This window comes from Rhinolophus sinicus, chromosome 1, assembly GCF_057876585.1.
Source record: "Rhinolophus sinicus isolate RSI-liver-muscle chromosome 1, RSI-T2T, whole genome shotgun sequence".
NCBI classification, from domain to species: domain Eukaryota; kingdom Metazoa; phylum Chordata; class Mammalia; order Chiroptera; family Rhinolophidae; genus Rhinolophus; species Rhinolophus sinicus.
Window position 1 is genome coordinate 164,889,582 of NC_142501.1, and position 27,437 is coordinate 164,917,018.

The 27,437-nt window shown below is 39.1% G+C and overlaps 1 protein-coding gene across 3 annotated transcripts in view; it reads right to left on the reverse strand.

Moving 5' to 3' along the window:
• Positions 1–1,628: 1,628 nt before the first annotated feature.
• The window catches only part of TMEM150C (transmembrane protein 150C), a 69,129-nt gene continuing 43,320 nt past the window's right edge, over positions 1,629–27,437 (reverse strand). For 2 of the 3 annotated variants that reach the window (XM_019731365.3, XM_019731367.3), the window contains exons 2-8: positions 17,929–18,018; positions 17,051–17,104; positions 16,903–16,935; positions 15,055–15,122; positions 9,306–9,433; positions 6,504–6,681; positions 1,629–3,869 (exon numbers count right to left, since the gene is read on the reverse strand). In XM_019731365.3, coding sequence (XP_019586924.2) covers positions 3,661–3,869; positions 6,504–6,681; positions 9,306–9,433; positions 15,055–15,122; positions 16,903–16,935; positions 17,051–17,104; positions 17,929–18,008 — 750 coding nt within the window. In that variant the 5' untranslated portion in view covers positions 18,009–18,018 and the 3' untranslated portion in view covers positions 1,629–3,660. The remainder of the gene's footprint in view (positions 3,870–6,503; positions 6,682–9,305; positions 9,434–15,054; positions 15,123–16,902; positions 16,936–17,050; positions 17,105–17,928; positions 18,019–27,437) is intronic. The other variant, XM_074324327.2, reaches the window with a different exon arrangement.

Genomic DNA, 27,437 nt, shown 5'->3' on the forward strand with positions numbered 1-27,437 from the left:
AAAATGTGAAGTCTGTGGTGGTTGCTAGGGTGTTCACAAATGTTTCACGCATTCTGGGCACATGGTAGGAGTGCCACTCTCAAATATGGCCATCTGATTTGCCCTAGCCAGTGAATTGTAACTTAAGTGGTGTTGGTCATTTCGCAACAGTGAGCAGTCTGCCACATTTCCTGTCAGCGATTGTGGAAGCATGTGTTGAGATGCCTCCGTTGGCCAGGGTCTGAATCATAGCCATGAGCAGAGCCCCTTACGAACCCTGGACACATCTAGTATGAGAAACGAACTTTTATTTTATTAGCTTTATCTGGGGATGGCAAAGCCCAACCTATCCCGCCTGACACAATGCCTAAGGACAAAAATAAACAGTGGTGTTCCTGCTCCATTATAAGTAATAGATTACAAATTTCAGGATACAAAGGTTTTACTTTCCCATACCAGGGGCAGGCAAAAAAAGCAACAACAATAAAGAATACAGGTAATAAAACTTTACCTCACTGTCAGTCCTCCATTAAGTAAAAAACAAAAACCTATTGAACCTTAAAAATGTTAACCTTTAAAAAAATATACTTCTCTCTTAACCAGGAGGGGAACTTTGCTTCCTTGACTTAGCTGGACTACCAAAAACGTAGTTTAGTGTATTTCAGACACAGTTCTCTCGGCCATCTGCATTAGATCCTCCAGGGCCACTCATTCCACATGCAGATGCCCTGGGCTCAGCCTCTTAGAGAAGGCTGTTGTTCTTAACTCCTAGAAGGTTCTGTCATCTTGATCTTTATTTAAATGTATGGTATAATACAAAAATTATTTGGTCTTTGTTCTCACTTCCTGCTACAGAGCTGCTAAAACTCTTGGAATTTCCTGAGTGTTAGGAGTGTATTTTGTTATTCATAATGAACCCCCGAGTTTATGTTAATGAGATCCCTTAGGATGGGGCTCCTAGATAGCCTTAGGATGAAGCTGGTCAACCGGAAATGACCAAGTGATTAGACCTCCTGACCTACCTCTGGGAAGTGGGTGGGGAAGGGTGCTGGAGAGTGAGCTCTATAAACTCTTGAACAGATTCAGAGCTTCTGAGTTGGTGAACACATTGAAATGCTGGGAGGATGGCACACCCCTGCACCCATCCTTCCCTTTCTTTGCCCTATGTATTGCTTTCATTTGGTGGTTCTTGAGTTATAGCCTTTATAATGAACAGGTGAATGGAAGTAAGTAAACTGTTTTCTTGAGTTCTGTGAGCCATTCTAGCAAATTACCAAACTTAAAAGGGAAGGGAGTTGTGGGAACTCCCCAACTTTATAACCAAGTTGGACAGAGTGTGGGTAACCTGGGGCCCAATACTTGTAGCTGGCATTTGAAGTGAAAGCAGTCTTGTGGGACCCCCTTAAACCTGTGGGGTCTGACAATAGCTCTGGGTAGTTAATGTCAGAATCGAACTGAATAGTAGGACATCCAGTGGGTGTCAAGAGAATCAGAGAATTGGTTGTTGGTGTTGGAAAACACCCTAGAAATAAACTACCAACATAACACTGAAAATGAACACTGAAGTTCATTTTCAACATAACGTCTCATTGAGTTTACACATGCTTCAGTATTAGAGAAGAGATGTTAATGTAAGATACAAATCACAATTCTGAATAAAAGAATTTTATTTAGTGGTCAGATCCCAATGAATAATGCCACTCATTGCTTGATTCTGCTAAAATGTGCTATTAGATATGCTCTTAAGAAAGTGTACAGTGCATCACCAAAAGCTGTTTAATTTGGATCGTGTAGAGTAAAAGAAAAGTTCATAAATGTTTGTTCTCTGATTAAAATTTTAAAATATAAAAAGGAAAAGGAAACCCAAAAACAGTATTCTAAAATAATGTCACCTTGGACTATTTACAGTAAGATGCCTTTTTAATAGAATACTCTCTGTTTGATTCTTTTCCTCACATTTTGCTTGTCACTTATAAGTATTCTCACTCCCCCATATGACCCTTATTCATTTCTTCCATTCCCGTTTTCCTTGAAATAGTCATCTTCTTTTCTCTCTCACTCGTCTTTGAGCCTTTATTGATACTCCTTTTTTCTACTCTTAAATTTACAATAATTCTATTCAACAGACATTTGTTGAGCACCTATTTTGTGCCAGGCACTGTGCTAGCAGGTGGAGATAAATACAGAGAAGAAAAGTCATTGACCCCCACCCTACCCCAAGAAGCTGAGTTTGGGTTGAATTAAAAAACAATGTTTTTCACATTATAGTCCATGAAATCCCAGTCCCCTATATAAAGTAAATTTGGGGATCTCTTGAAACAAAGTGCACTCACGGAGGGTTGTCAACTTGGCCTACTCTAACACATGCTGAATTTAGAATTCTGTTCTTTATGAAGCATAGCCTCAAAAGCCCAGGCCTATAGATTGAGTTCTAAACTCTTAGCTGGTGGCAACCACGTGTTAGGCAGTTGGGGACAGCTGTGCCAATTTGTTTGGGGGGACAGTAACCCTTTAATTGGCTTCTACAAATTACAAATATGCAAAGCCCTTAACCTCCCCAAAATCCTAAATTTGAGCTAGCGATACATATTAAGAGACTCTCCCCTGATTTGGACTTGTAACCAGATGCTCTAAAACGCCTATCTTTTATAAATGTCCAGCAGGAGCTCTTTTTATTACCTCCACACATGTTTCTTTGTGCTTTTCTGTGAACATTTTCTTAGCTTCAAACATAAAAGCAGCAAATTAAGCCTGCAGGTCACTTTTTTTTTCTTTTATCATGGTTGAACCCAAACAAAACAAGCTCATCTCTTGCATTTGGCCTACATCTTTGTCCAAGAAGCTTTGAGAGACCGTTGGTAGTTACTGCAAAAGAGAAGGCAAGCCATGAAATATAAAACAAAAACTATACATAGCATACTATTAACAGCAAAAATGAAACCGTGCTCTCGCTGCCCCATCTTGTTCCATTCCTCGTAGGCCATGTCCCTACAAATATGCACATTTGGTAATACTTCTCAGTCACAGTTTAGTCCAAATCACTGTGGTGGGTTTCACCTTCACAGTTTGTAGCATATTCCTTTCACTGAATCCTCACATCCAACCACTGAACAATGATGGAGTTTTTGTGGGAAAGTCCTATCCTTGATCCCATGCCTTTCCACAGGTTACACAAGGTCACATCTCTATACAGTTTCCATCCAATTAGATGACACTCTATACATTAGAGTGTTAGTGCCAGATTCAGAACTTCCTCATGAGCTGGTTCCAAGCCCTTTGGATCTGAAGGCAACTTCGGGAACTGGCATTATTCCCATATTACATTTGACCTGCCCTACCCTATAGTAGGGTGATCACAATGTCTGAAGTATGTGACGAGAATGAGAAGAACAGGGAGCATTGGGAGCGAGAGGGATAAAGGTGATCATGCACAAGCTTCTTGCTCTGTCGTGCATATATTCTCAGTGTAACGGTGTATTTTGACACATAAGGGCTTGTGCTTTTTTGTTAAAGAAATAATACCCTGAAAAGCTCATTTGGCAAATGTGGCCATGAACATGTTTGAGAATGTGTGTGTGTGTAAAATTTGTCATGAGGTTATGTGTCAAGTCCTGTGGGTGTGTCCTCCTGGGCCCTCCCCCATGATCACACCCACCTCACCAGCAAGGAAAAACTGATGGGTTACACCTGGTCAGTTTGATATTCAGAAGCTTCGGACAGGGTTTCTGAGAAGCTTAGGAAATTCTCCTGGTACTCGGAACAAACAATCTCGTAACGGTAATGCCGGAATTCCACAGCGAAGGTGCCAAAATAAGACAGGAAGCACATGACCAGCCCCCACTGGACCCTGGCTGCGTACATGTGGATGCCTTGGGCCATGAGGATGAAGTCTGGGGAGGAGCAGTCAAGGAAAGAACACCCATCAGCCACTTTAAATAAAACTGGGCTCTTTTCTAGAGACAGGTTACAGGAAAAATCTGGCTCTTGCTCTCACTACTAACAAGACTTAGCTTGACAGAATTTGCTGAAGAAAACATCGACGTAAACACTAGGTAATGTTATCTCTTTGTGTGACATGTTTCTAGGTGCTTTCATGGAAAATCTGAATTATCATGATAGCCCTATGATCATCATCAGATCATTTAAAAATAGAGAAACAGGCCAAATGGACAAGCAACTTGCCTGCCATCACACAGGTGTTAACTGCTGGAGCTGCGATTCAAACACAAGCACTCTAACTCCCAGGCCATACATTCAGCCACTATATGGCCACCTAATAAACTGAGATTAGCAAGAGGATTACAATTCCAAAGGAAGTAGTTGACCAGAAAGGTAAAGCTACCTTTTTAAAAATCACTGCAAATGACTATGGATTCATAGTCATCATTCTATCTGCAGAAACAATTTTGAACACATCAGATCGCTAACTACTTCTATATAAGCTATAATACATTTATCTCTGCAGTCCTACTAATAATGTATTAAGTGGTCCCTCTTCCACTTCTGTCTAGTTTTCACTGTTGTCTTTCAGACAATACCGTATAGGCTAGTTTCATTCCTGGTGTCACATTGAAACTTGTGCCCAAATGAAAATATGCAATTAAAAATACAAACAGATAAGACTCCTATGTCTTAATATATATGGAGTGTGTGTGTGGATAAAGTTTCACAGCATGCTTCAGTGAAAGACCAAGAGGCCAAGGACTAAATACATTTATTTAGAAAAATTAGAAATGCCCTTTTAGAATTAGTTCTATCTTCAGAACTTACACTTAAAATCTTGGGAAATTTTCAGAGAGTATGTGAAACTACTTCAGACAAACTTTGGTCTCTTCATTAGGCCTGGATCCATTCACCTGGGAACCAAGAAATGGTTCCAAGTGTTCAGAAATAAAATGGCAGAATTGTTTAGAATAAGCTCAAAACTCAGAATAATTTAAAGTCTGTACATATTCTTCTGACTGAGGGTTCAAAATATTGCCATAACAATATTACTTAAGTTAATGGGGAAGGGATGAATCTTCCCCATTAACTTCCCAATCTGATACTGGCAGAGTTCTGACCTTTTCACTCATTAAATATTTTATCAAGTTACTAGCAGTAAAAATGTTTTTTGGCTTGATTTTCAAATTCTTAAATGTTCTCTAATGTGACTGGCAGAACTTGGAAAAAAACCCAAAATGATTGAATGGCAGTTTGCGATGGAAGAAGAAATAACAGATTCCACATTCGTCACTAAACTAGAGAATATTTACGAACGCTAAATATTTTCATATTTTAAAGCCACGTTGTCCAACATAAGACATGTATTGGTTAAGAGTGCAAGAACTGAGCCTGAGTTTAAATCAAGATACTGATTTAAACTACATATTGTGTGCGATCTTGGGTAAATTAACCTTTGTGCTTCCCTATTCTTTCTGTTAAGTGAACATTAAGGAAGTTGATACATCTGAAGGACTTAGGATAATGCCTCTCACATATAAGTGCCCAATAAATATTGGCTGTTACATGATTGAAGATGTGTAACTGTTAGTTACACAGTCTACCATCTAGGAACCTTATTCCAGTCTTCTCTAGTTTTCTGAGGATAACCTATGGGAGTGAACATTTATGATCACTCCGCCCAGAGAACGAATAAGCAATCTGATTGGTGGGAATGGAATTGGTCAGCTTCCATTGGGCCATGCCACCAGTAGGGGGTGCCACTGTGCTCCATCCTAGACTAGCCTCTCTCTAGGATCTGTTTAGGCTTAAGCTGAGTGAAGTGCTCTCCTCTTCCTTTCCCTGGTTTCTCTACTTGTTACTGGGTGGATAAGTTGATTTTCAGGTTGTAAGAGGCCTGTGGCATTTTCCTTTCCAAATTTACCAGGAATAAAGGCTGATTTCTTCATCCACATCTGGCTCTTTGTGTTCTCCATTGGTTTAAACCCTTAAGGAGGAAGGGAAATAAAGAGCACCTCAAAACCTCTAAAATGTTTGGTTAGGACAACTATACATGCAGCGGTAACCTAACTCTTGAATTTGTTTCCCAGAAAAGTGTATTTTCCTCAAAGATATTTGTCCCTGGAAATTCACTTTAGAATTAATAAATTAAATGAAATAACAGGATGAAATGAAATAAAGTCACAAATGAAAAAAAATTTTAAGATGGAGGGAAAAAAAATCATTAAAAAATCTTGGTTATGCTTTCTCTGTTTTTCATAAAGGGATACTTTTACATTATTAGTAAATAAGCTTTATATTATTATATAAGGAGAATGCATGATATCACTTCTATAGATTGAAACAATCTTTAGGCAGAGCTTGTCTTATTTTCAGTTCTCCATCTTTCCTTTGGCATAAAAATAAGTCTGAGAGTTTTTGTTTTTATACCCATTTACTTTTCTGTTTTGCCTACAATTTGGAGATGATCTGACAGTCTATCCTAACCAACTGGGAAAGGCCAATTCTCTCCTCTTCTATATAGACAAGTTATCTGTGTTCTAATCTCACTGGCAAAGAACCTTTTCACATTCAAAGGATACAGAGGACTACACAGAGAGTGACCACTGCTGAGAGAATAACTCGTGGAATTCCAGCTTTCCGTCCTTCATTCTTAATGTTCACTCTGAGAGTCAATGCAGACTGGATCCAGCAGGTCAAGGTGCCAAATCCAAAGGTCAAGGAGGTTCCGACATTATGGATTTCTTCATCATTAGTGAGCTAAGGGATGAACAGATGGTGACATGTGGAGGCCCACTCAGAAAAGACAAAAGCCAATGGAATATGTGCAGGAGTAAAAAATAGGTGAAGTGATATCCCAATAATAGGATGATAGATTTTAGAAAGATTCGTCTCCTTCATGTCCACTGGCTCCTTGGGTCAGTCAGTTCTCAGTTGGTTTGAACCCTGAAGGGAAGAAGGGAAATACCCCCAAACCTCAAGAAATTTGTTTAGAAAAACCATATAGGCAGTCGTAATCTATTCCTTGAATTTATTTTCCAGAAAAGCTTTGTGGAAAAGTCAAAGAAAAAAACAGGAAAGTTACACAAAAAGGAGAAATGTCAAAGTTTCTACAAACATATACCCCAAACTTTGTGTTCCAGACTAAGATGAGACCTGGGACCTGGCTGTGTACTTACTGATTGAAGACCAATTCTAAGTAGGTCAGGATTTTACTGGCATAGACAATTAGTAACACTTGGGCTCTTCTTTACTCCTACAAATCTGGCCTGTCTCAGTATTGTGACCAATTCATTGTTAATGGGATTATATTTTGTTTTCCATTATAATAAAACTGCCACCTGTGAGCTTTTGTCATATCTGTAGATCCATTAAGAACCACAGTGTTTGAAGATTCCTGGTCATGGCATTTATAGAGTTAATGGGTAAAAGGAGATCCAATTGGGTTATTTCAATTGGGGGTTAGAGATATAAACTCCCCAAATCATTACCTACTGTTTTAAAAATTAATTTGTCACTTAAAACACCTTTAGTAATCACATATATTTAAAAATACACATATAGAAAAATCTGTTTTGAAGAGATGGCTTTTAAAACATGGTGAAAAATATTATTTTTTGAATTGCCATTGCCTTTAGATGTTTTACTGTTTGACATTGCTGCGAATAATGGTTGTATCTAATCAATATTTCCTTTCACAATTTTTTTCTATGTTTTGGGGTTTTTATGTAGGATTTTTTTCCCCTCTTCTTTGAAAGAAGTCACTTTTTTCTCTCATAGTTCAAAAGACGTATTTTCAAAACTTAAATAATGATTCCTCAAATCAAATTTTACTTCTACAAAATTTGTTTTCTAAACTCTATTCATTAATTACTTTTAACCTAATTTTAAAAATAGATAATATAGTTAGATAATATAGTTCAAACTCAAAAGTTATAAAAAGAACATAGATTGAAAAGGCTGTCTTATAATACTAGCCACCTGGTTTCTCCACAGGCAACTAATCTGTTATTCGTTTCCTGTATATTCTCTGTAGATATTCCAGAGAATGTTCTTCATACCTAGTGTCATCATTCATGGCTTTGACTATTTGTTGTTCACCAAAACAACCCAATCTCTGGGCTTTTTGTAGGACTTTAGTAAAGAGCAAAACATCTACTCAGTAACTTCCAGCCAAATCCTAGTTGAGAGAAATGATAGTTCTTGAGCACTTTACAACATGTCAGCTCCTGCAGCACAGACAGGTAAGTGAGGGGGAAAGACTCCACCCAAATCTCAATGAAAATGCTCCGTGCCCTACCATTTCAGAGTTTAACAGGATAAACTCTCAAATATTCTCTTGATAATTCATTGTCCTAGCCAATATATTCTCCAAATGCTGCTTTCTTGTTGTCTAGTTGATATGGGATGAGACCTAGAACAGTTAAGAGGAATTGGTGGGATTGCCTATCAAACGACCCATCAAGTCAAAAATACTTATTGAGGGCTACTATGTGCCAGGGGAAGTGTTGGGGAATGAGTTAGCCTGGTTTAGTCAATTATCTGGACTGAGCGTCTTATTATCAGGACAAGAGACAGTCTTAGAAAATCCACTATATGTTCTTGAATGTCTGTGCCATTTGGATTTCTCTCAATAGAAGGGATAGAGGTATCAGGATCGGTGTTTAATTATAAGAAGGCAGTTCCTAGCAGCTGTATACAGCATAGTTTAGACGATTCTGGGGAGAGAATGGAGGCGGGAAAATCAGACAACTACTTTAACAGTGCAGGGTTCTCCTTGTTTATTTCACAAATGAAGTCGTTCAGGTCAAGAGTTGGTGATGGTATTATTGGCAGGAGAAATTATTAAATGTTGTGAACTTGGACTTCTAAATATCTGGGAAGAAGAGTTAGTGTATCCTTACACAAGTCATAGACGTTCTATAGAAATTCCAAGGTTTCAAACTTGACTCCCACCTGCGCTTGCTAATCTGAAAAGCAAGCTTTCATCCAAAAAGGATATTCAGTGCTGAATTATAGAAAGGCAATGATCCTATTCGTTTTCTAGAAAGGTACATTAGGAAACAATTTGTTCTGAAAAAAAGTATAAAGCATTTTGAAATCCTTTGTAGAAAAAATAGTAGCCCCTTTCCCTAATAGCTATACTGTATTTCCAGTGCGTAGTGAGCACCCTCGTGTGTAATGTGAACTTAGGTAGACGAGGCTGAGAAACCACAACGGGCTGACTCCTGCAGAACTCGTGCATATTAGGCACCACTATTAGTTTCTCTTAAGATTCATGCAGAATTATACGGGCCACACAGTGAGTCTCCCTCAGTGCTACGATAATCGATAACCGATTAGGTGAGGTGTGAGATGGAGGTGAAAAAGGCCAAGTGAAGTACCTGAAAATTACCAAGTAAGGTCATTCCAAAGGAAGCCAGACACAGTGCCACCAATCCACTAATATTCAGCCACGGATTTAAAACCTTTGGTTTCAGTTGTATGAAGCGAAGAACAGCTACCACAAGAGCTGGGAAGAAAACAAAATGTTAAAATTAAAAAATTTAAATCATACACTCAGACTACGAGGCAGAGTTCTAAAGCCACAATGTATAAACTTAAACTTTTCACCACAGTGCGTTTTTGAATCTCTGAAATGACAATTTTTAAAAGAAATTTTCCATGCAGTGCTGACGATTATCTAGATGTTTTATTATATCTAATCTGGGGGAAGCAGAGAGGAGTTGAAGCAGCAGGGCTATATGTTATCTGAGTGATGTGAGGACGATAAAACTGTTAATAGTGTTGTTCTCAGAGTTTTCAAAAATCAGGTCGGCACAGGGCAGTCTGGCTTAGGGGAACACTGCAGAGGCTTGACACACAAATAAATTGGGGATAAAGACAGCTCGTGGCAGGAAATTCAGTCATCTTTTAGCTTAGAGCAGCGTTAGAACAGATAAGGCAGGAAAACACAGGGGAGAAGACAGGGTTCCACATCTGCACAAACCTGCTGGTCCCTGTGTCAGAAATCATTCCTGGGGACAGGAAGGAAGATAAAGGCAAGTGTACACATCCCTTCATTACTGGTGCACTCCCACTTCCCTCTGAGTCCCACCTAGAGGTGTTCATTGTCAAAGGACAATGAGAGTTAATTCAAATTAGAGCAGTTACAGTAACCAAATTATGAAATCTGGATTTTTAACAGCAGATTTTGGGGTCTGGTATGTATTAAACATCACACTGATTATATTAAGAAAGCTCAGTTCTTCCAAATGATGTTAATTACTTATTTTAAGACACCACCTTATCTTTTGAAGCAAATTGTCATCAGAGAACCTGAAGAGAATGAAGGAAGGTACCTAGATTTCAAATCTGACTTCTAATAGTAACCTCGAGGACGGTCGATACTCAAGCCACTAATCAACCTACTAATCCCCTTTTATTAACTGCTTAGTAAAGGGATATTTTCATATTTTTACAAAAAGCTGAGAGATGTTAGTTTACAAATGATTTTTAAAAAGGCACTTGCAATTAAATTATACCTACATAAAAGGAAATGCACTTACTACTTCCTAAGACAATTTATTTTGACATTAAAGTTTAGCAGGGAAGACAATTAGAAATTCAAGAACTACCCTATTTATGCAGCAATTAAGTAGGTAATTATTTGCTAAAGGCTTTACCTTGATCACTGGCCATTATTAGTAGCCATTAATAAAGAAAACCCATCCATAAATTTGCATTTCCCAAGTATGGTGAACTTCAGTTTCCAGCTACAAGGATAAGCTAAGTGAGTTGACAGTTCTAAGTACCTCTGATCAAAGAGTGGTATACAACTTGGTTCATATTTAGATTTTGGAAAGAAAATATAACTAAACCACAACTTACGAAATCGTAAATTGCTCAGTTCTGATTTAGCTTTTAGCATATTTATGTTTCAGTTAAGGCCCACTATTGATCATAAAATTAATAAATTATACCTGAATTGACAGCAGTTTCCCAACCTACTGGTTTGAGGAACCTAGTTAGGAGTTATAATAATATATCAGAAGTCTATTAATAACGACAATAACCATCCTAGAGGATGGAAAAATCAGCACAACTTACTGCTTTTTAGGATGGGGATAGGAGGACGAAGCGGGGAGAGAAAAAATCGAACACAAGCACTCTGATACAAAGTGGTCATCAGTTAAGAAGCCATTAGATTAAAACCAGAAACCTCAACACAGGGCACCATGGGAGACACATGCTAACTCACTGTGTATGGACATTAGTCAGGGCATAAAAACAAGATACCAAGACAGCACATATCATTTCTTCTAAAAATAACTGATGAAAAGTATTACTCTGGGGACTCTCAGGTTGTCCTGTGGTTTGAAGGGATAGGATCATGCTGGAACTTTGGCCTAAGCGCTAAACTGCTGCTGAAGCAGACATTGAAATGGCTCTTGACATTGACCCATCTGGTCACTTTGCTCCATTGTGTCCAGGAGAAGAGATCTGATGGCCATTCTCTGCATTATCTATGTTTCTCCAATAAAACTCAGACATGTATCATTTCTTGGTCCCAGCATTGCTAGCCTTCCCATTTGTAATAGGGATGAAAAGAAAATAATTTAATCATGAACAGATGAAGAAATGAATAGGAAACAGAAACCTACTTCAAGACAGGAACTCTGAACTTCCAGAATTGCATTCTAAACACCGTACTTTGCCTTTTTAATGTATTAACTCCATTATTAATCAGCTCAGACTAGGCATACTTTCCTTTTAAAATAGATTCTAGTTGAATTTTTAGGGTGCGGAAATAATATAGCTTCTGGTCCTTTAACAGTTTTATTAGCAGTTAGGTTTAAATGAAGGCAGATTCAGATTATGTTATGAAGTCCATTTTCAACCAAACAGTGGTTTAATTATACATTCTTGAAAAAGAACTTCTGGGCAGTAGGATAGTCTCAAAGCCATCTTTATATATGCTAACCAGTTTTTACCACATTAATGTTCTGATCAATAGATATAATTTTAAATTTCATTAAAAATTTTAGATTTTATTAACAGTTTTAGGAAAGATTTTTAATTTTAAAACCCACCCTCCTGTTGTTTTTGGTGTTTAGAATAGTTCATTGCTCTGTAGGTGTCCCCTATTTATCCATTTTACAAGAACACAAATATTAAAATAATGGTTTATTTATCAAATTTTTTACTTTAAGGCTGATTGGGTTTTTAAAGTTCAAACTCAAAATAGCAGCTTTTAACTGCAGTTCTAAACTGGTGCCTGGCCTAATTCTTTTTTGTTTTGTTTAGGTTTATGGTTTATGCATCAATAATTCCTATTTCTGGCTGCAGTAGAACACAATAATCAATAGATTTTGGCTGAAGGAGGGAGAGAAGCTGCTGTTCAGTCACCAAAATCATTCAGCTATTAGCTTTATCCTCACAACCTCTCCAGGGCAGAAAACAATATTCCCTTCAAGAAACTTGTCTTAGGTCTTACCCCCACCTCCAGGAGAAATAAAGTGTTCACTCAGGACAAAGAGCATAACCAATTCTATAAAAAAAAATAATAGAGCATTCGATCTTCCATTAGTCCGTCAAAAAGATAAAAGATCCTTGGTAACTAATTTTAATAAATTCTACACTGACTCATTTGTAGATTGTGAGTTATAATCTACCTAGATGCCAAAAAGCAGTGACTTATATAGGCAGTGCAGGTTGTTTCTTAAAGTCAGTTATGTTGTCTAAAGTAACAGTCTCAGGTTGAACAGGATGGGCCTGGGGAGATGAAAGCATCCACAGTTCAGAGCAAGAATCATTAGTAAACTGACTTTCATTCCCAGAGTTGATAAATAAATAATTGTTGGTTTACTCCCACTGAACACTAATCTTAACCAGTTTTGTGTTTACCAGGTGGCACTGAAAATGGTGAAAGATAATAAAGAATAAACACTAGATGCTGCAATACTTTAGAGCAGGAAAGCTAGTCAAACGTTAATTGCTTCTTGGTGGGACAGGGAAGGACTGGCGTGTAAGATGATGACGATTGTCATCTGGAAGAGGAGAACGTGTTTTCATTTGTTTTTGGAAATGCTTTTATAATTAGTGAATTGTAAGCTTTATAACTGGATAAATATGTGAGCTGTGCAAACTGGTATTTTTTTAGATTATATACTAAGGAATACTGGGAAGTATTGATTTTTTTTCTTAAGGATATGAGGGAAACAAGTAACTTTCCACATGTTCTTTAGTTTCTTTAAAGCCCAATGAAGGACAGACACCTTGGGACAGCTTTTTTATAAGGGCAATCTCTTTTGTATCATGATAAGATGAGGTAGTGTTTGCAAAGCACTTAGCATTGTGCCTGGAATATAAATGACTGTCACTAATTATTGTTATTATTGTGCCCTGTGGGGATGATCCAATGAATAGGTACCAACTTGCAGGCCTACGAGGTGTGATTGCAAAGGGGCTGGGAAAGGTCTGTGACTCTGCGATTTAAGATTCACTCTCGGGGCTTGTGCTCTATTAAACACAGATATCTCCCTAGCAGTCATTTATGCCTTCATATGAATAAGTTTATTAGATCTTTTCAGAAGAGTGGTGTCAAGGGTAGAACAAAGAACAAGTATAAAGCTCCTGGCAGCTCGGAGGCTGAAGCAGTGAAGACAAAACCTGAGTGACTAGGATGGCCCTAGTGCCCCACATGTGCACCAGCTGCTGAAAGTACCACCCTTCTCAGAATTTGGGACTATCTGGGATGTGAAAAGACTGCCTGCCCAGGGCATGAAGAGAAGAGCTTCATTGAAGATTCAGCAACCCCAGTATCAGGGTATATCTAACCTGTTCTTTAGTGCTAGCGTAGCAGTCCATGCCTTCCAGAAACTTCCTGCTTAGGTGAATGGGATATGCTCTGGGGAAGCCTGGGTAGGAGAAGGTTAGCTCCAGGGAGCAGTCTTACTAACTGCAGAGAAGCCGCTGAATATGCTTCTCCTTGAACCTCGCAAGTTCAGGAGAGGCCTCTTGGGCCTCACAGGGAACGTTCTCCACGTTTCTCACTTTTTGAGCCTTCTGAACCAACTAAGATTCTGCCTGTGTGGCATGTTGGACCAACCATCTCCCTCGATTTTCCAATAATATCTACAGGTCTTCACTTTTCCTATAGCAGACATTTTAAAAAAATACCTTAAGAGTGAGTAGAATTGTTTTTGGCTGGGGGGGGGATGGGATTATGCATAGATGAAATAAAAAGTCACTTCTTGCGGGAGCAAATGCTATGAAGACCAAATACTCCCTCAGTAATAACATCATGTTTATCTCTTACTTGGAGTGAGAATCTCACCATCAAAAAGAACCACTTCCAGAAAACCACTGTTGAAAAATGGAGTTGTCACTGGCCCTTCCACCCCAGCATGGCAATGATGATGCTTGACCCTTTGAAAGACACGGGGGAGGCCTGGCCTTGAGGAAATGTATATAAGGCCGACTGGAAAAGGATAGAGAGCATGGCTTGTTCCCTCCATCCCCAGGCGACCACCAGGTCATGGAAGCACTCACAGAACAAAGGAGGCAGGATATTGAATGAGGGTCTTGGGCCCTGAAGAAAAAGTGGGGAATTGGGGCTAGACATAAGTACAGAAGTTTTACTGTTTTTTTTTAACCTACATCTCCGTTTGTCAGTTTGGTATGTGTACAGACACCAGGGAGAACGTCACCCTCATGCTAATGCTGACCTTCAGATTTAAAAACAATATGTACACACATCGATATTTATCACAGAGCCTAGGCATTTTTCATCTTTACTAGTGAAGGAATAAATAAGGCTTTCTTTTTAAAGGAAACATATTGTACAATATTACGTTCTCATGCAGGATTTTATGGCATGTGAAATATAGTATTTCATGCAGCAAAAGAAATAAAGTCAAGAATACACTGAAATGATAAAGACAGTAAAGGGAAGAGAAAAATATGATCAGGGTGAACATAAAAGGATTTATGAGAAAAAAGACCCTCAAATCGAAAAGCTAGTTTCAGCATGTTGCCTTATGGTACCAAATTATCAACTAAGCCCACCATGCTTTTGATATGGGTTTGGGAGAACTGAAAATAAATAGAAATGTACCAAAGCACATAAAGCAAGTTTTATTATCTTCTTACCTAGGAATGCTGCCATGTTCATAACTTGACTAAACACACAGCTTGCAGGAGGTTCATCACCTGCAATACTTGAAAAATATGAAATGTTTTATTATTACGCTATTAAAATCTATAACCCTGTGCAGTGGGCTGAATGTTTGTGTCCCCTCAAAATTCATATGTTGTCATCCTAACCCTCAATATAATGGTATTAGGAGGTGGGGCCTTTAGGAGGGGATTAGGTCATGAGGGTGAAGCCCTCAGGAATGGGATGAGTGCCATTATAGAAGAGACCTCTCTTGTCCTCTTTCCACCTTGTGAGGATAAAACGAGACGATGGCAGACTGCAACCAAGAAGAGGGTTCTCATCAGAACCCCACCATGCTGGTACCCTGACCTTGGACTCCCAGGCTCCAGGTTGTGAGAAATAAATTTCTTTTGTTTATAAGCCATCCAGTCTATGGTACTTTGTTATAGCAGCCAAACTGACTAAAACAGAAATTGGTACTGAGAAGTGGAGGTACCGCTATAACAAATACATAAAAATGTGGAAGCGGCTTTGGAACTGGGTACTACGTGGAGGCTGGAAGAGTTTTGAGGTACCATCTCAGAAAGCCTATATTGCCATGAACGGACTCTTAAAGGCGATTCTGGTGAGAGCTGAGAAAGAAGAGTGCTAAAGAAAGAGCTCCGGTCTTCTTAGAGAATATCTAAATAATCCTAAACAGAATGTTGGTAGAAATATGAGCAGTAAGGGCCATTCTGATGAGGTCACAGACGGAAATAAAGAACATGCTATAGGAAACTAGAGCAAAGGCAATTCTTATTATAAAGTGGCAAAGAACTTGGCTGAATTGTGTTTGTGTTCTAGTGTTTTGTAGAAGGTAGAACTTGGGAGTGACAAAATTAGACATTTAGACGAAGAGATTTCTAAGCAAAGTGTTGAAAGAGTGGCTTGGTTCCTCCTGACTTACAGTAAAATGTGAAAAGAGAAAAATGATTTAAAGATGGAATTGTTAAGCAAAAAGGAACCAGATCTTAAAGATTTGGAAACTTCTCAGTCTACCCATATTGCAAAAAGTGACAAAGAATGTTTGGAAGAGAACATTAAAGTTGTAGCCAAGCAGCTCTTTGATAAGGAGATTAGTGTGGGTATAAAACATGGATTTAATGAACCATCTTAACAAAAGCTAGGAATAGAGATAGGATTACATGGGTAGAAACACTGCCAGCTAGGGCTAAAGGAAACAGAAAATGGGGTAAAATGAAGGAAGACTGCTGGGCTTCTTAGACCCTGCAAGACAGGACCACAGACCAGCTTGGCTGTGATCACACTATTCTTCGAGACAAGAGAAGAAGGGGACCCCAAAGTCGATTCTGAGATCACCCAGCTGCCAATCCCACCTCAGGCCTGGGGGGCACAGGCCTTCGGGGCAGGGCTGCCTCCACCTCAATTTCAAAGGGTAAGACCAATGCCTGGCAGAGACCTGGGGTCCCAGAGAGTTAGCGCTCTCTCTCTCTCTCTCTCTCTCTCTCTCTCTCTCTCTCTCTCTCTCCCCCCCTCCCTCCCTCCGTCCCTCCCTCCCTTCCTCCCTCCCTCCCTCCTTCCCTCTCTCTCTCTCTCTCCACCTTAATGAGGATGCAATGAGAAGATGGCAGTCTACACTCTAACAGAGGGCCCTCACCAGAACTCAACCATGCTAGCACCCTGATCTTGGACTTGGACTGCCAGTTTCCAGAGCTGTGTGAAATAAATTTCTGTTGTTCATAAACCACCCAGTCTATGCTACTTGGTTAAAGTAGCCCAAACTAAGATACCCTCCCAACTTTTCCTAAGATCCAACAGATCAGAAGAGAATTATCAATTACCTTATATATGGTGCATGCTTCACACCAGGTTTCCTAGATAACGGAAAACAAAGAAGCTCAGGTTAAAGCAGTCATTTGTGCACAGTTTAACCTCACCAGTAGCAAAGTTTTTGTTATATCTATTGAATTACCCAGAGATAAACTTTACCTTTCAGCTGAATTTAATGGGAAAATTTTGTCATCTTCCACAGCTATAAAGTATCTATGAAGAAAGAACAATAAATGTTTAACAATAAACAAAGAATTTTTTTAAAAAAACAAGAATCATTTGTTCCCAGCTTTATTAGACTAACCACATTAAATCATATTCATTTATTTCCTAACTGGGGAAATGCTCTTTCACTACAATGCTTTACCTATAGATCATCTAGCTCTTTGAAGTTCAAATGTCATTATTAATAACAGTTCTTTAATTTTCAAAACATCCTCCAAATTAATGACAATCATTATAATCTGAAAACTGGAAAATAAGACCTTATAATTCTAAAATTCAAAATTTCTAATATCAGGAATAGTTCCCCTCCTTTCTTAATGAACTGCTAGGAACTGAAACAATTTTCTACGAGTGAATAGCACTTGAAATAAGCAAATGTGGGAACATTCTGTGATAAGCCAAGGCTTCCAATGTAATGATACCTATTTTATAAACATACCAGACCCAGTCACAAAAAATGCTGGGCTATGAACTGGACTGTGAATGGAATCCTTGGCATGTTAGTGTAAAATCAGAAAATCTAGCAAATAATAAACCCATATCACCAGTTTATAGAATGCTCATTACTGGAAGAACACAAGAACACAAAATAAATCTAGTATTCACCACCCGCTTTGCCTAATTTATTACTCACTCTTGTTATTTATTTACTTTGGGTAGTAGAAGAAGGGAAGAGAAATGGGGACTTTCAGAAGGTTAAATTCATAAACACTAATTTAAAGTATTTAAAAATACATTCATATATATATACTATCAAAACTTTACATTTTTATTTACATTGCACCTGAGTCCTTAAATAAGAGAATACTCACACTATCCACAATCCAGCTGAAGTAAACAAAGTAAATACAAGAGGTAAAAACATCCATACGCTGCATTTCTTCCCATCCATGCCTGTACCCCTGAAATACAATGAACAGGTATTAGTCACTAAGGCAAACATTTACATCACTTTAAAGACGGAAAGGAAGTTTACTTTAGCTGAAAAAGAGTGTATTTCATGAAACCATGATTCAAATCAATATCGTTACTGCTGCCTACACATGTGGGAAATCCTTGAGCAGGTAACAAGGATGATTGTCATCTGGCATTAGCTCAGATAATCCAGAGTCTTAGTTGAGAACTGATGGAAAATTTCTCATAACGACATTTATCCTTATACAAGCATCAGTGTATTTTTTGAAAGGACGAAAGGATTTGAGTTAAGTACTTTGAGGAGAAGAGCTAGGTACCAAAGGCGAACTCCAACCTACTTTTAGTGCTATTGTTAACATTTATGACTCGATGGATCTGCATGTACATATATGCCTACAGCTTGGTAGACAAGAATGTTAGAAACAAATGGTTGTTAAATAAATTAGCAATAGAAGAGAAAATAACAAATGCTTTGCAAATCTGAACTTTTCTCAAGACATTATTGAGCAACTATCTCGGAAGACTCTAAAATGAATACTCTGGAAAATCACGTTTTGTGTATAACTTTAAATTAGCGCCAACAAACACAATGAAAAAAAAAAAACAGAGTCAAGAATTTGGGATGTTGTATGTTAACGCAAAAATATATAAATAGAAAATTCTCCACCAAAATAAAGTAAAAAGCAGAAATTTCAGAAGTGTCTGAGAAATTGGTATAAAACAGAAAGAAATAACTATTACTTTATTACTTTGCCCAAAACCACCAGAAAAGAAATCTTTTTGAGACACTGGATGCCAGCTATCCTTAAGGCAAAAAACACCCGTTCCAAGAAAATTAAGTGCCCTAGTGACCTCCACAAGTGAACTGACAAGCAGAAGGCTGTGGAATTAAATGGCACCGCTAGGGAGCAATCGCTGCTCATTGTTTCAGGTTTTATAATTAACTGCAAAAAGTCATTTACTGGGTTTGAATCAGCACTGTCACATTTCTGAGCACGTCCATGACATCTGCTTTCATAATGATGACATTCCTTGGACTTTTCAAGTGTTGAGAACAGAGAGAGAACATAGCCCTCCCTTTAGCATGGTAGCCTGCAAGGTTTCAGGAAGGTCTTAGTTCCCAGAACTGACCTACCTGAATAGGTAGTTTTTTCAGGCCAGGGACAGACACCTTGACCTAATATGTGTCTTTGAAAAGTTACACTGTAGTCTAAACACCTATCTGGGTAGGAGTGTTAAATAAGTGACAGAATCTAGGAATTGAAAGACAGTAGAGACACTTTCAATCGATCCAATCCAATCCAATGCCCAAGTTCTGACACCCACCTGTGCCAGGTACTATACTGGCTCATGGAAATATTGAGATGAGGTCTAATGAATACTTATTTTTATGGAACAGTCTATACAATATATAAAAGCTAATGTATGAACCAGTGTTACATGTTTACTTAGTTTATATAGTGGGAAAGAATGATGAATATTTCAAGCATACAGAATTTGATTAGTCAGTGTCTATTCATTTATTTTTGTCCGTAAAATTATGGGCTCATAATAAAGCTATTAATTATGCCAACAAAAATAATTCCATCAGTAGCTAAGTTGTAGAAGGAGTACAGAAAATAGGGATGTTGATGGAGTATGTAAACCAAAGTATTCTAGATACTTTGAAATAGGCTGCTCCTCCAGGATGAGTACCACCGAAATAGACTAGAATAAGACTTAGGAAACCTAACTCTAAACCTAGTCCTCAGCCTTAGCTTAGCCCATCACTGACTCCGTAGGCCTGGGCCAGTGACTTAAATGTGTAACACCATTTCCCCATCCTGCTACATGAAGATTGTTGAATTCGAAGAGAGGGAGAAGACGGGCTTTACAGGGTGGCAGTAGTACCTTGGAGACTAAGCCAAGTCCAGCAACAGAATGCCCCAGTGTGCCCAGAATTATCACCCCCAGAACTCATGTTTATTAACGATTTTAAAAATGGACTGGTGAATAAATATAATGCCACCTTATTCATGTACACTGACAAACACAACTACCAAATGGACAAATACTCACATTGGCTCCCCTTTTATGGACGTCTATATGGGAAAGCAAAATTTGGAAGCAGAAGAGTAGAATGAAGACAGTTAACAAGATAATTCTGAGACTATGCCATCAAGCTACAATAGGTTTATGTGCTAATTTCCTTCAAAGAAAGGCAGCGTGGTGTAATGGAAATAGTATGGCAACCCATGGGCCTGAAACCCAGCTCTGCCACTCACTAGCTGTGTGATCTGTGGCAAATTATTTCATCTCCTAAGCTTTTGTTTAATTATGGAGATAACTTCTGGTTTGTAGGATTGTGCTGAGAATTAATGACGATGCAGGTAAAGCATCTCACATATAATACATGTTCTAACTGCCAAGGAGACCAGTGCTTGTGCTAGGACAACATACTCTCCCTCCAAATCAGGGCTCAGGGCAGCTTAACACTTTCTTCTTCTCTGTGCTACTATTTTTCTAGAAGAATGCAGACACCCTTCCTGATGGTAACAGTTTTTCTTCAGATGGCTCTCAAAAAAAAATTAGTATCTTAACTGTACATGCATATTGAAGTTCTGCTTTCCTGAGATTCTACTCTTTGGGTATCTTTCACTATGCATTGCTTTTTTTTATTTTGTGGAAACATCTAAGGTGGCTAATAGCTACTCTCCTAAATTATTTTATTTTTACTAGTTTAATTCTCATAGGACAACCTTATATCCAAATTCTGGGAAAAACCACACTGTATCTCTTCCCTAATGATAGGCAAAATTGCCCTTTCTTAACTCAAAAGGATGCCTTGAGAGGTGAAAAGGTAAGTCTATGGATAGTTGTAGTGTATTAGGTTGGTGCAAAAGTAATTGCAATTTTTGCACTTATTTTTAACCTTGTAAACCGCAATCACGTTTGCACCAACCTAATATTAGCTTCCGATGGAACTACTTTAGGATTTGTACATTGGTTATGCCCTTTGTGGAGGGACATAATGGCACATTCACATGCTGTTGTAAGAAATAATAGAGAGGGATGCTGTATGTCCTTCACTCTGTCTCCCCAACGGCAACATCCTCTATAACCATAGTACAGTATCAACAATCAAGATACTGACATGGATACAATCCTGACTTCATCCAGATCTCACCAGTTTTACATGCAGTCCTTTCGGTGTACATGTAGTTTTACACAGTTTTACCACATGTGTAGATTTGTGTGATCACCACCTCAGTCAAGGTACAGAACACAGACATTCCGAAAAGGGGAGCGAGCCCATGGCAGGTGAGTTCCATCACCTCAACAACCCCCTGTGTTACCCTTTCATAACCCCCACCTACTTCCTCTCCCCTGAACCCTCCTTTCTAATCTCTGGCAATTCAAGAATATTATACAAATGGAATCACACAGGATGTAACCTTTGGGACTGACTTTTTTCACCGAGCATTCGGATCTAAGAATTCCCTGGAGATTCATCAAAGGTTTGTGTTCATCAATAGTTTGATACTTTTTATACTTTTATACTTAAAAGTATAAAAAGTATACTTTTTATACTTTTTCCATGGTATGGATGTACCCAGTTTGTTTATTCACCAATTGCAGGATATCTGAATTATTTCAAGCTTTTGGCGATTGCAAATAAAGAAGCTATGAATATTAGTGTACAGGTGTTTGTGTGAACATAAGTTTTTATTTCTCGGAATATATACCCAAGATTGCAACTGCTGGATCGTATGATTGTTGCATGTTTAGTTTTTAAAAAATTAGTCAAGCTGTTTTCCTGAATAGCTGTACCATTTTACATTCCTACTAGCAAGACAGGATTGATTGAGTTTTTTCACATCCATTATAACTATTGGTGATATCACTATTTGGTATTATCACTTAATAATTGGTGTTAATTGGTGATAATTGGTATTATCACTATTTGTTATGTTAGCCATTCTGATAGGATATCTCACAGTGATATCTCACTGTGGTTTTAATTTGAATTTCCATGATGGCTAGTGATATTGACCATCTTTTCATGTACTTATTTGCTATCTGTGTATCCTCTTCAGTGAAATGTCTGTACATGTCTTTTATTCATTTTCAATTCAAGTTTTTAAAAGAGTTTTATTAAAATATAGCTGACATACATTTTATTAGTTTCAGGTGTACATCGTAGTTATTCAACATTTATATACCTAAAGAAGTGATCACCATGATAAGTCCAGAACCTTCTGACACCGTACCATGCTATCACAATATTATTGATTACATTCCCTATGCTGTATGTTACATCCCCATGTCTTATTTGTTTTATACCTGAGAATCTGGACCTCTTATTCCCCTTCACTTTTCCCCCCTTTTCTAATTTTTCAATTACAGTTGACATTCAATATTATTTTATATTAATTTCAGGTGTACAGCACAGTGGTTAGACATTTATATAATTTAAGAAATGATCCCCCTGACTTGTCTAGTACTCACCTGGTACTAAACATAGTTATTACCACATCATTGACTATATTCCCTATGCTTTACTTTACATCCGCATGACTATTTTATAACTATCAGTTTGTACTTCTTACTCCCTTCATTTTTTACATCCTGTCCTCCCAACACCCTCCCACCCATCACCCCAACAAGTCTAGTACCCATCTGACACCATACATAGTTATTACAATATTACTGACTATATTCCTTATGCTATACCCTACATCCCCATGACTACTGTGTAACAACCAATTTGTACTTCTTAATCCCTTCCCCTTTTTTCACCCTGCCCTTAAGCCCCCATCTATCACCCCAACAAATCTAGTACTAATAGGACATCATACATAGTTATTATAATATTATTGATTATGTTCCTTATGCTGTACCCTACATCCCCATGATTACTGTGCAATAATCAATTTGTACTTCTTACTTCCATCCCCCTTCTCACTCATCCCCAACCCCCTTCCCATCTGGCAACCACCAAAATATTCTCTGTACTTATGAGTTTCTTTCTGTTTTGTTTTTTCATTTTGTTCTTTAGATTCCACATATAAGTGAAATCTCATTGCATCTGTCTCTGTTTGACACTCCACTCAGCAAAATTCCCTCCAAGTCCATCCATGCCACCACAGATGACAAGAACCCATTCCTTTCCCTGGACAAGCAATATTCCATTGTGTATATGTACCACCTCCTCTTCATCCATTCTTCCATCAACATACAGCCAGGCTGCCTCCACATCTTGGCCATTGTAAATAATGTTGCAATGAACATATGGATGTACATATCCCCTCAAATTTGCGTTTGGGTTTCTTCAGATAAATACGCTGAAGTGGGACTACTGGGTCCTTCTTTGTCTCTTCTTATAGCTTTTGTGCTAAGGTCTGTTTTGTCTGGTATAAGTTTTGCTACTCCAGCTTCCCCCCACCCCCACATTTTCATGAAATATTTTTTCCATCTCTTTACCCTCCATCTGTGTGTGTCTATCAATCTGAAGTGAGTCTCTTGTAGGCAGCATATGTAAGGGTCTTGTTTTCTTACCCATTCAGCCATCCTATGTCTTTTGAATGGAGCATTTAATCCACTTACATTGAAAGTAATTGTTGATAGATACGTAGCTATTGCCATTTTATTATTCATAATTTTGATTTATTTTTTTTTTCCATCCTAAATCCCTCTAACATTCTTTGTAACACTGGTTTGGTGGTGATGTACTCCTTTAGCCTTTTCTTGTCTGGGAAGCTCTTTATCTGTCCTTCGATTCTAAATGATGGCTTTGCTGGGTAGAATAATCTTAGTTGTAGGTCCTTGCTTTTCTTGATATTGAATATTTTTTCCAATCCCTTTTGGCCTGCAAAGTTTCTGTTGAGAAATCAGTTGACAATCTTATGGGAGCTCCCTTATAAGTCACTAGTTGCCTTTCTCTTGCTGTTTTTATGATTCCCTCTTTGTCTTTAACCCTTGCCATTCTAATTACAATGTGTCTTGCTGTGGACCTCCTTAGGTTCATCGTGTTTAGGACTCTGCACTTCCTGGACTTCTATGTCTTATTTCCTTTGCCAGGTTAGGTAAGTTTTCAGTCATTATTTCTTCAAATAGGCTCTCAATCCCTTGTTTTCTCTCTTCTCCTTGTGGTACCCCTATGATGCGAATGTTGTTACGCTTGATGTTGTCCCAGAGGTCTCTTAAACTATCCTCATTTTTTTGGATTCTTTTTTCTTTTTGCTGTTCTGATTGGGTGTTTTCTGCCACCTTGTTTTCCAAATTGCTGATTTGATCCTCTGCTTCATGTAATCTGCTGGTGATTCCTTCTAATGCATTCTTCATTTCAGTTACTGTATTCTTCATTTCTGAATGGTTCTTTTTTACGGTTTCTACATCTTATTATTTTTTTCTAAAATTTTATCGAGGAAGGGGAACAGGACTTTAGTAGGGAACAATGTGTATTTCCAGGATTTTTTCCAAGTCAAGTTGTTGTCCTTTCAATCGTAGTTGTGGAGGGCGCAGCTCAGCTCCAGGTCCAGTTGCCGTTGCTAGTTGCAGGGGGCACAGCCCATCATCCCCTGTGGGAGTCCAACCAGCAACCTTGTGGTTGGGAGGATGCACTCCAACCAACTGAGCCATCTGGGAGCTCAGTGGCAGCTCAGCTCAAGGAGCCGTGTTCAATCTTAGTTGCAGGAGGCAGAGCCCACCATCCCTTGCAGGAGTCGAAGAGTCAAACCGGCAACTTTATGGTTGAGAGCCCATGTGGGAATCGAACTGGCAGCCTTCGGAATTAGGAACACAGAGTTCCAACCACCTGCCACCAGGCTGGCCCCTCTACATCCTATTTTCATGCTTGCTATCTCTTTGTTAAGTTCTAAGTTCCTTGAGCATCCTTATAACTATTGTTTTGAACTCTGTCTCTGGTAGGTTGCTTACCTCCATTTCATTTAGTTCTTTTTCTAGATTTTTCTGCTGTTCTTTCCTTTAGGACACATTTGTTTCCTCATTTTGGCTGCCTCTCTTTGCTTGTTTTTATGTAATAGGTAGATCTTCTATGTCTCCCAGTCTTGGCCAGGTGGCATTATGTAGTAGGTGTCCTGTGGGTGCCCTGGTACAGTCTCCCAGGTCACCTGTGCTGAGTGCTCCAGGAGTGTCCCTGTGTGTGTTGTGTGAGCTGTCCTGTTGTAGTTGAGCCTTGATTGCTATTGGCATGTCAGTAGGTGGGATTGACCCTCAGGCTGACTGGCTGTGGGGTTTGGCCAGGTCCACAGCTTACAGGCTGCTGTATGGGAGGCTTACCTCACTGAATGGGATTTGCCCAGTGGGCTCTGGTGCCTGTTAAGACCACCCTTTATGTGTGCCACTTGTGGGGCTAATTGGGTGGTGCTCTGCTATGGTCTGAAGTCAACCTCTGAGTATAGGGCAGGATCCCAGCTGAGTTAACAGGGCTGAGCAGCAGAGCTCACCAGGCCAATCAGATTCAGATTTGGCCTGTGGGGGTGGGCTCAACATAGCAAAGATGGCGCCTGCCTGCTGGCTGCACAGGAAGAGGACCCCTCACTGGGACTATGCCAACTATCCTCCAGTCCTACCCTTGAAACCACACTCCTCAGTCTGCCCCCATATGTCTCCAAGGGCCCCTGAGTCACCGTTCCTCTGTTGGAGCCCAAGGTGAGTGCCCACGAATGAGTGATTCTGTGCGTGGGCTGTTTGAGAGGACATCTGGGTTTCCGGTAGCCTTCTGTCCTACCCAAATGGTCAGAATCCCCACTATTTTTCACAGCCAGATGTGGGGACTCCTCTTCCCGGCATCAGTACTCTGGGCTGAGGAGCCTGTTGTGGGGGGCTGGGGTCCCTCGCTCCTCCTGGGGAACCTCCACGGCCAAGGTATCCCTCCTGATTCTCAACCACTACAGGGAGGTTTGGGGCCCATTCCATGTCTCTGCCCCTCCTACCAGTCTTCTACGTGACTTCTTTATATTTTTAGTCATAGGACTTCTGTTCGGCTAGACTTCAGGTGGTTCTCCAGCTTGATCTATAATTTAGTTGTAATTTTAATGTGTTTACTGAAGGACGCAGGCAGTGTTTATCTACTCCACCATCTTGGATCTCCCATGGGGTCTCTATGGACTGTGTTTTTTGATGTGAAGCCTGAGAACTCTTTGCCTACCCCTTGATCTTGAAGATTTTCTCCTAAAAGATTTTTTTATTTTATTTTATTGGGGAATATTGGGGAACAGTGTGTTTTTCCAGGACCCATCATCTCCAAGTCAAGTTTTTGTTTTCACTCTAGTTGTGGAGGGCACAGCTCACTGGCCTATATGGGAATCAAACCAGTGACCTGGGTGTTATGAGCACTGCTCTCTAACCAACTGAGCCAACCAGCTGCTCTGATTTTTTTTCTAGAAGTTATAGTTTTACGTTTTACATTTAAATTTGTGATCTGGTTATGTCTTTTTTAAACTATAGGTCTCCATTGTGTTATTGAATCGAGTGAGACCCTAAACAGTTTATAGATCATTTTGACAAGGATCAGGAAATATGTGATATTCTAAGTCAGTCTTCTGAAGTAGTAAAGGAAGATTCTTATAATAAAGAACATATACTTTCACCATAATATGCCCTACCATGCCAGGTTCTTTGGGCATCTGATAAGTACGAGCCTAAGAACAGAGCAATGAGGGGTGTGTGTGTGTGTGTGTGTGTGTGTGTGTGTGTGTGTGTAGATGGAGAAAGCTCCCTTAACCTACTTCACCTCCATACTCACCTTTGAGTTATCACAGAGACCAGAAGATCAAAGTAGAAAGTTCTTTCAGGACCAGTTTCTGGTTTGTTATGCCCATCTGACATATTGTGGTCTTTTTACTTCTTTCTCCATCCCTGGTAGGACTGTGTTAACCAAAGAAGGGGACTCTGCTACATATACTCTTCTTGCCCCAAACAATTGATTTGTCCTTCTTTCCTCCGTACTCAGTTTATAATGTGACAAAAGAACCTGCAGTAGAGAAATGTCACTGATGTGCTTTCTACTCTTTGTGCTGAAGGATTCCTGGAGGTACCAGAAGATGAACATTTGATTAGCTTTGGTTTCATAAGACTCTCTGAGCTTTTTGGCTTGACAAATTCAGATTTTTGACTGGAAGTACCTCTGCAAAGAATAATGAGTTACCTATTAAATTCATTCTCTTCACTGCCTCAGTGTAATCTGAGAATTAAAAATCAAAGCTTAGAAACAGTTCTCTCTCTTCCCTTCTTTCAGACACCATTAAAACAAACTGGTTCATTGCTTCCTGTCACATTAAAAAGTGTCACCCAAACTTACATTTCCCTATCACACGGTACCTCCCAGTCAGGAGAGTACATTTTTCCTTTCCTTTTTAAGGAAAGGGGGAGAAGGAAGGAATACGCTAGACTCCTAAGATAG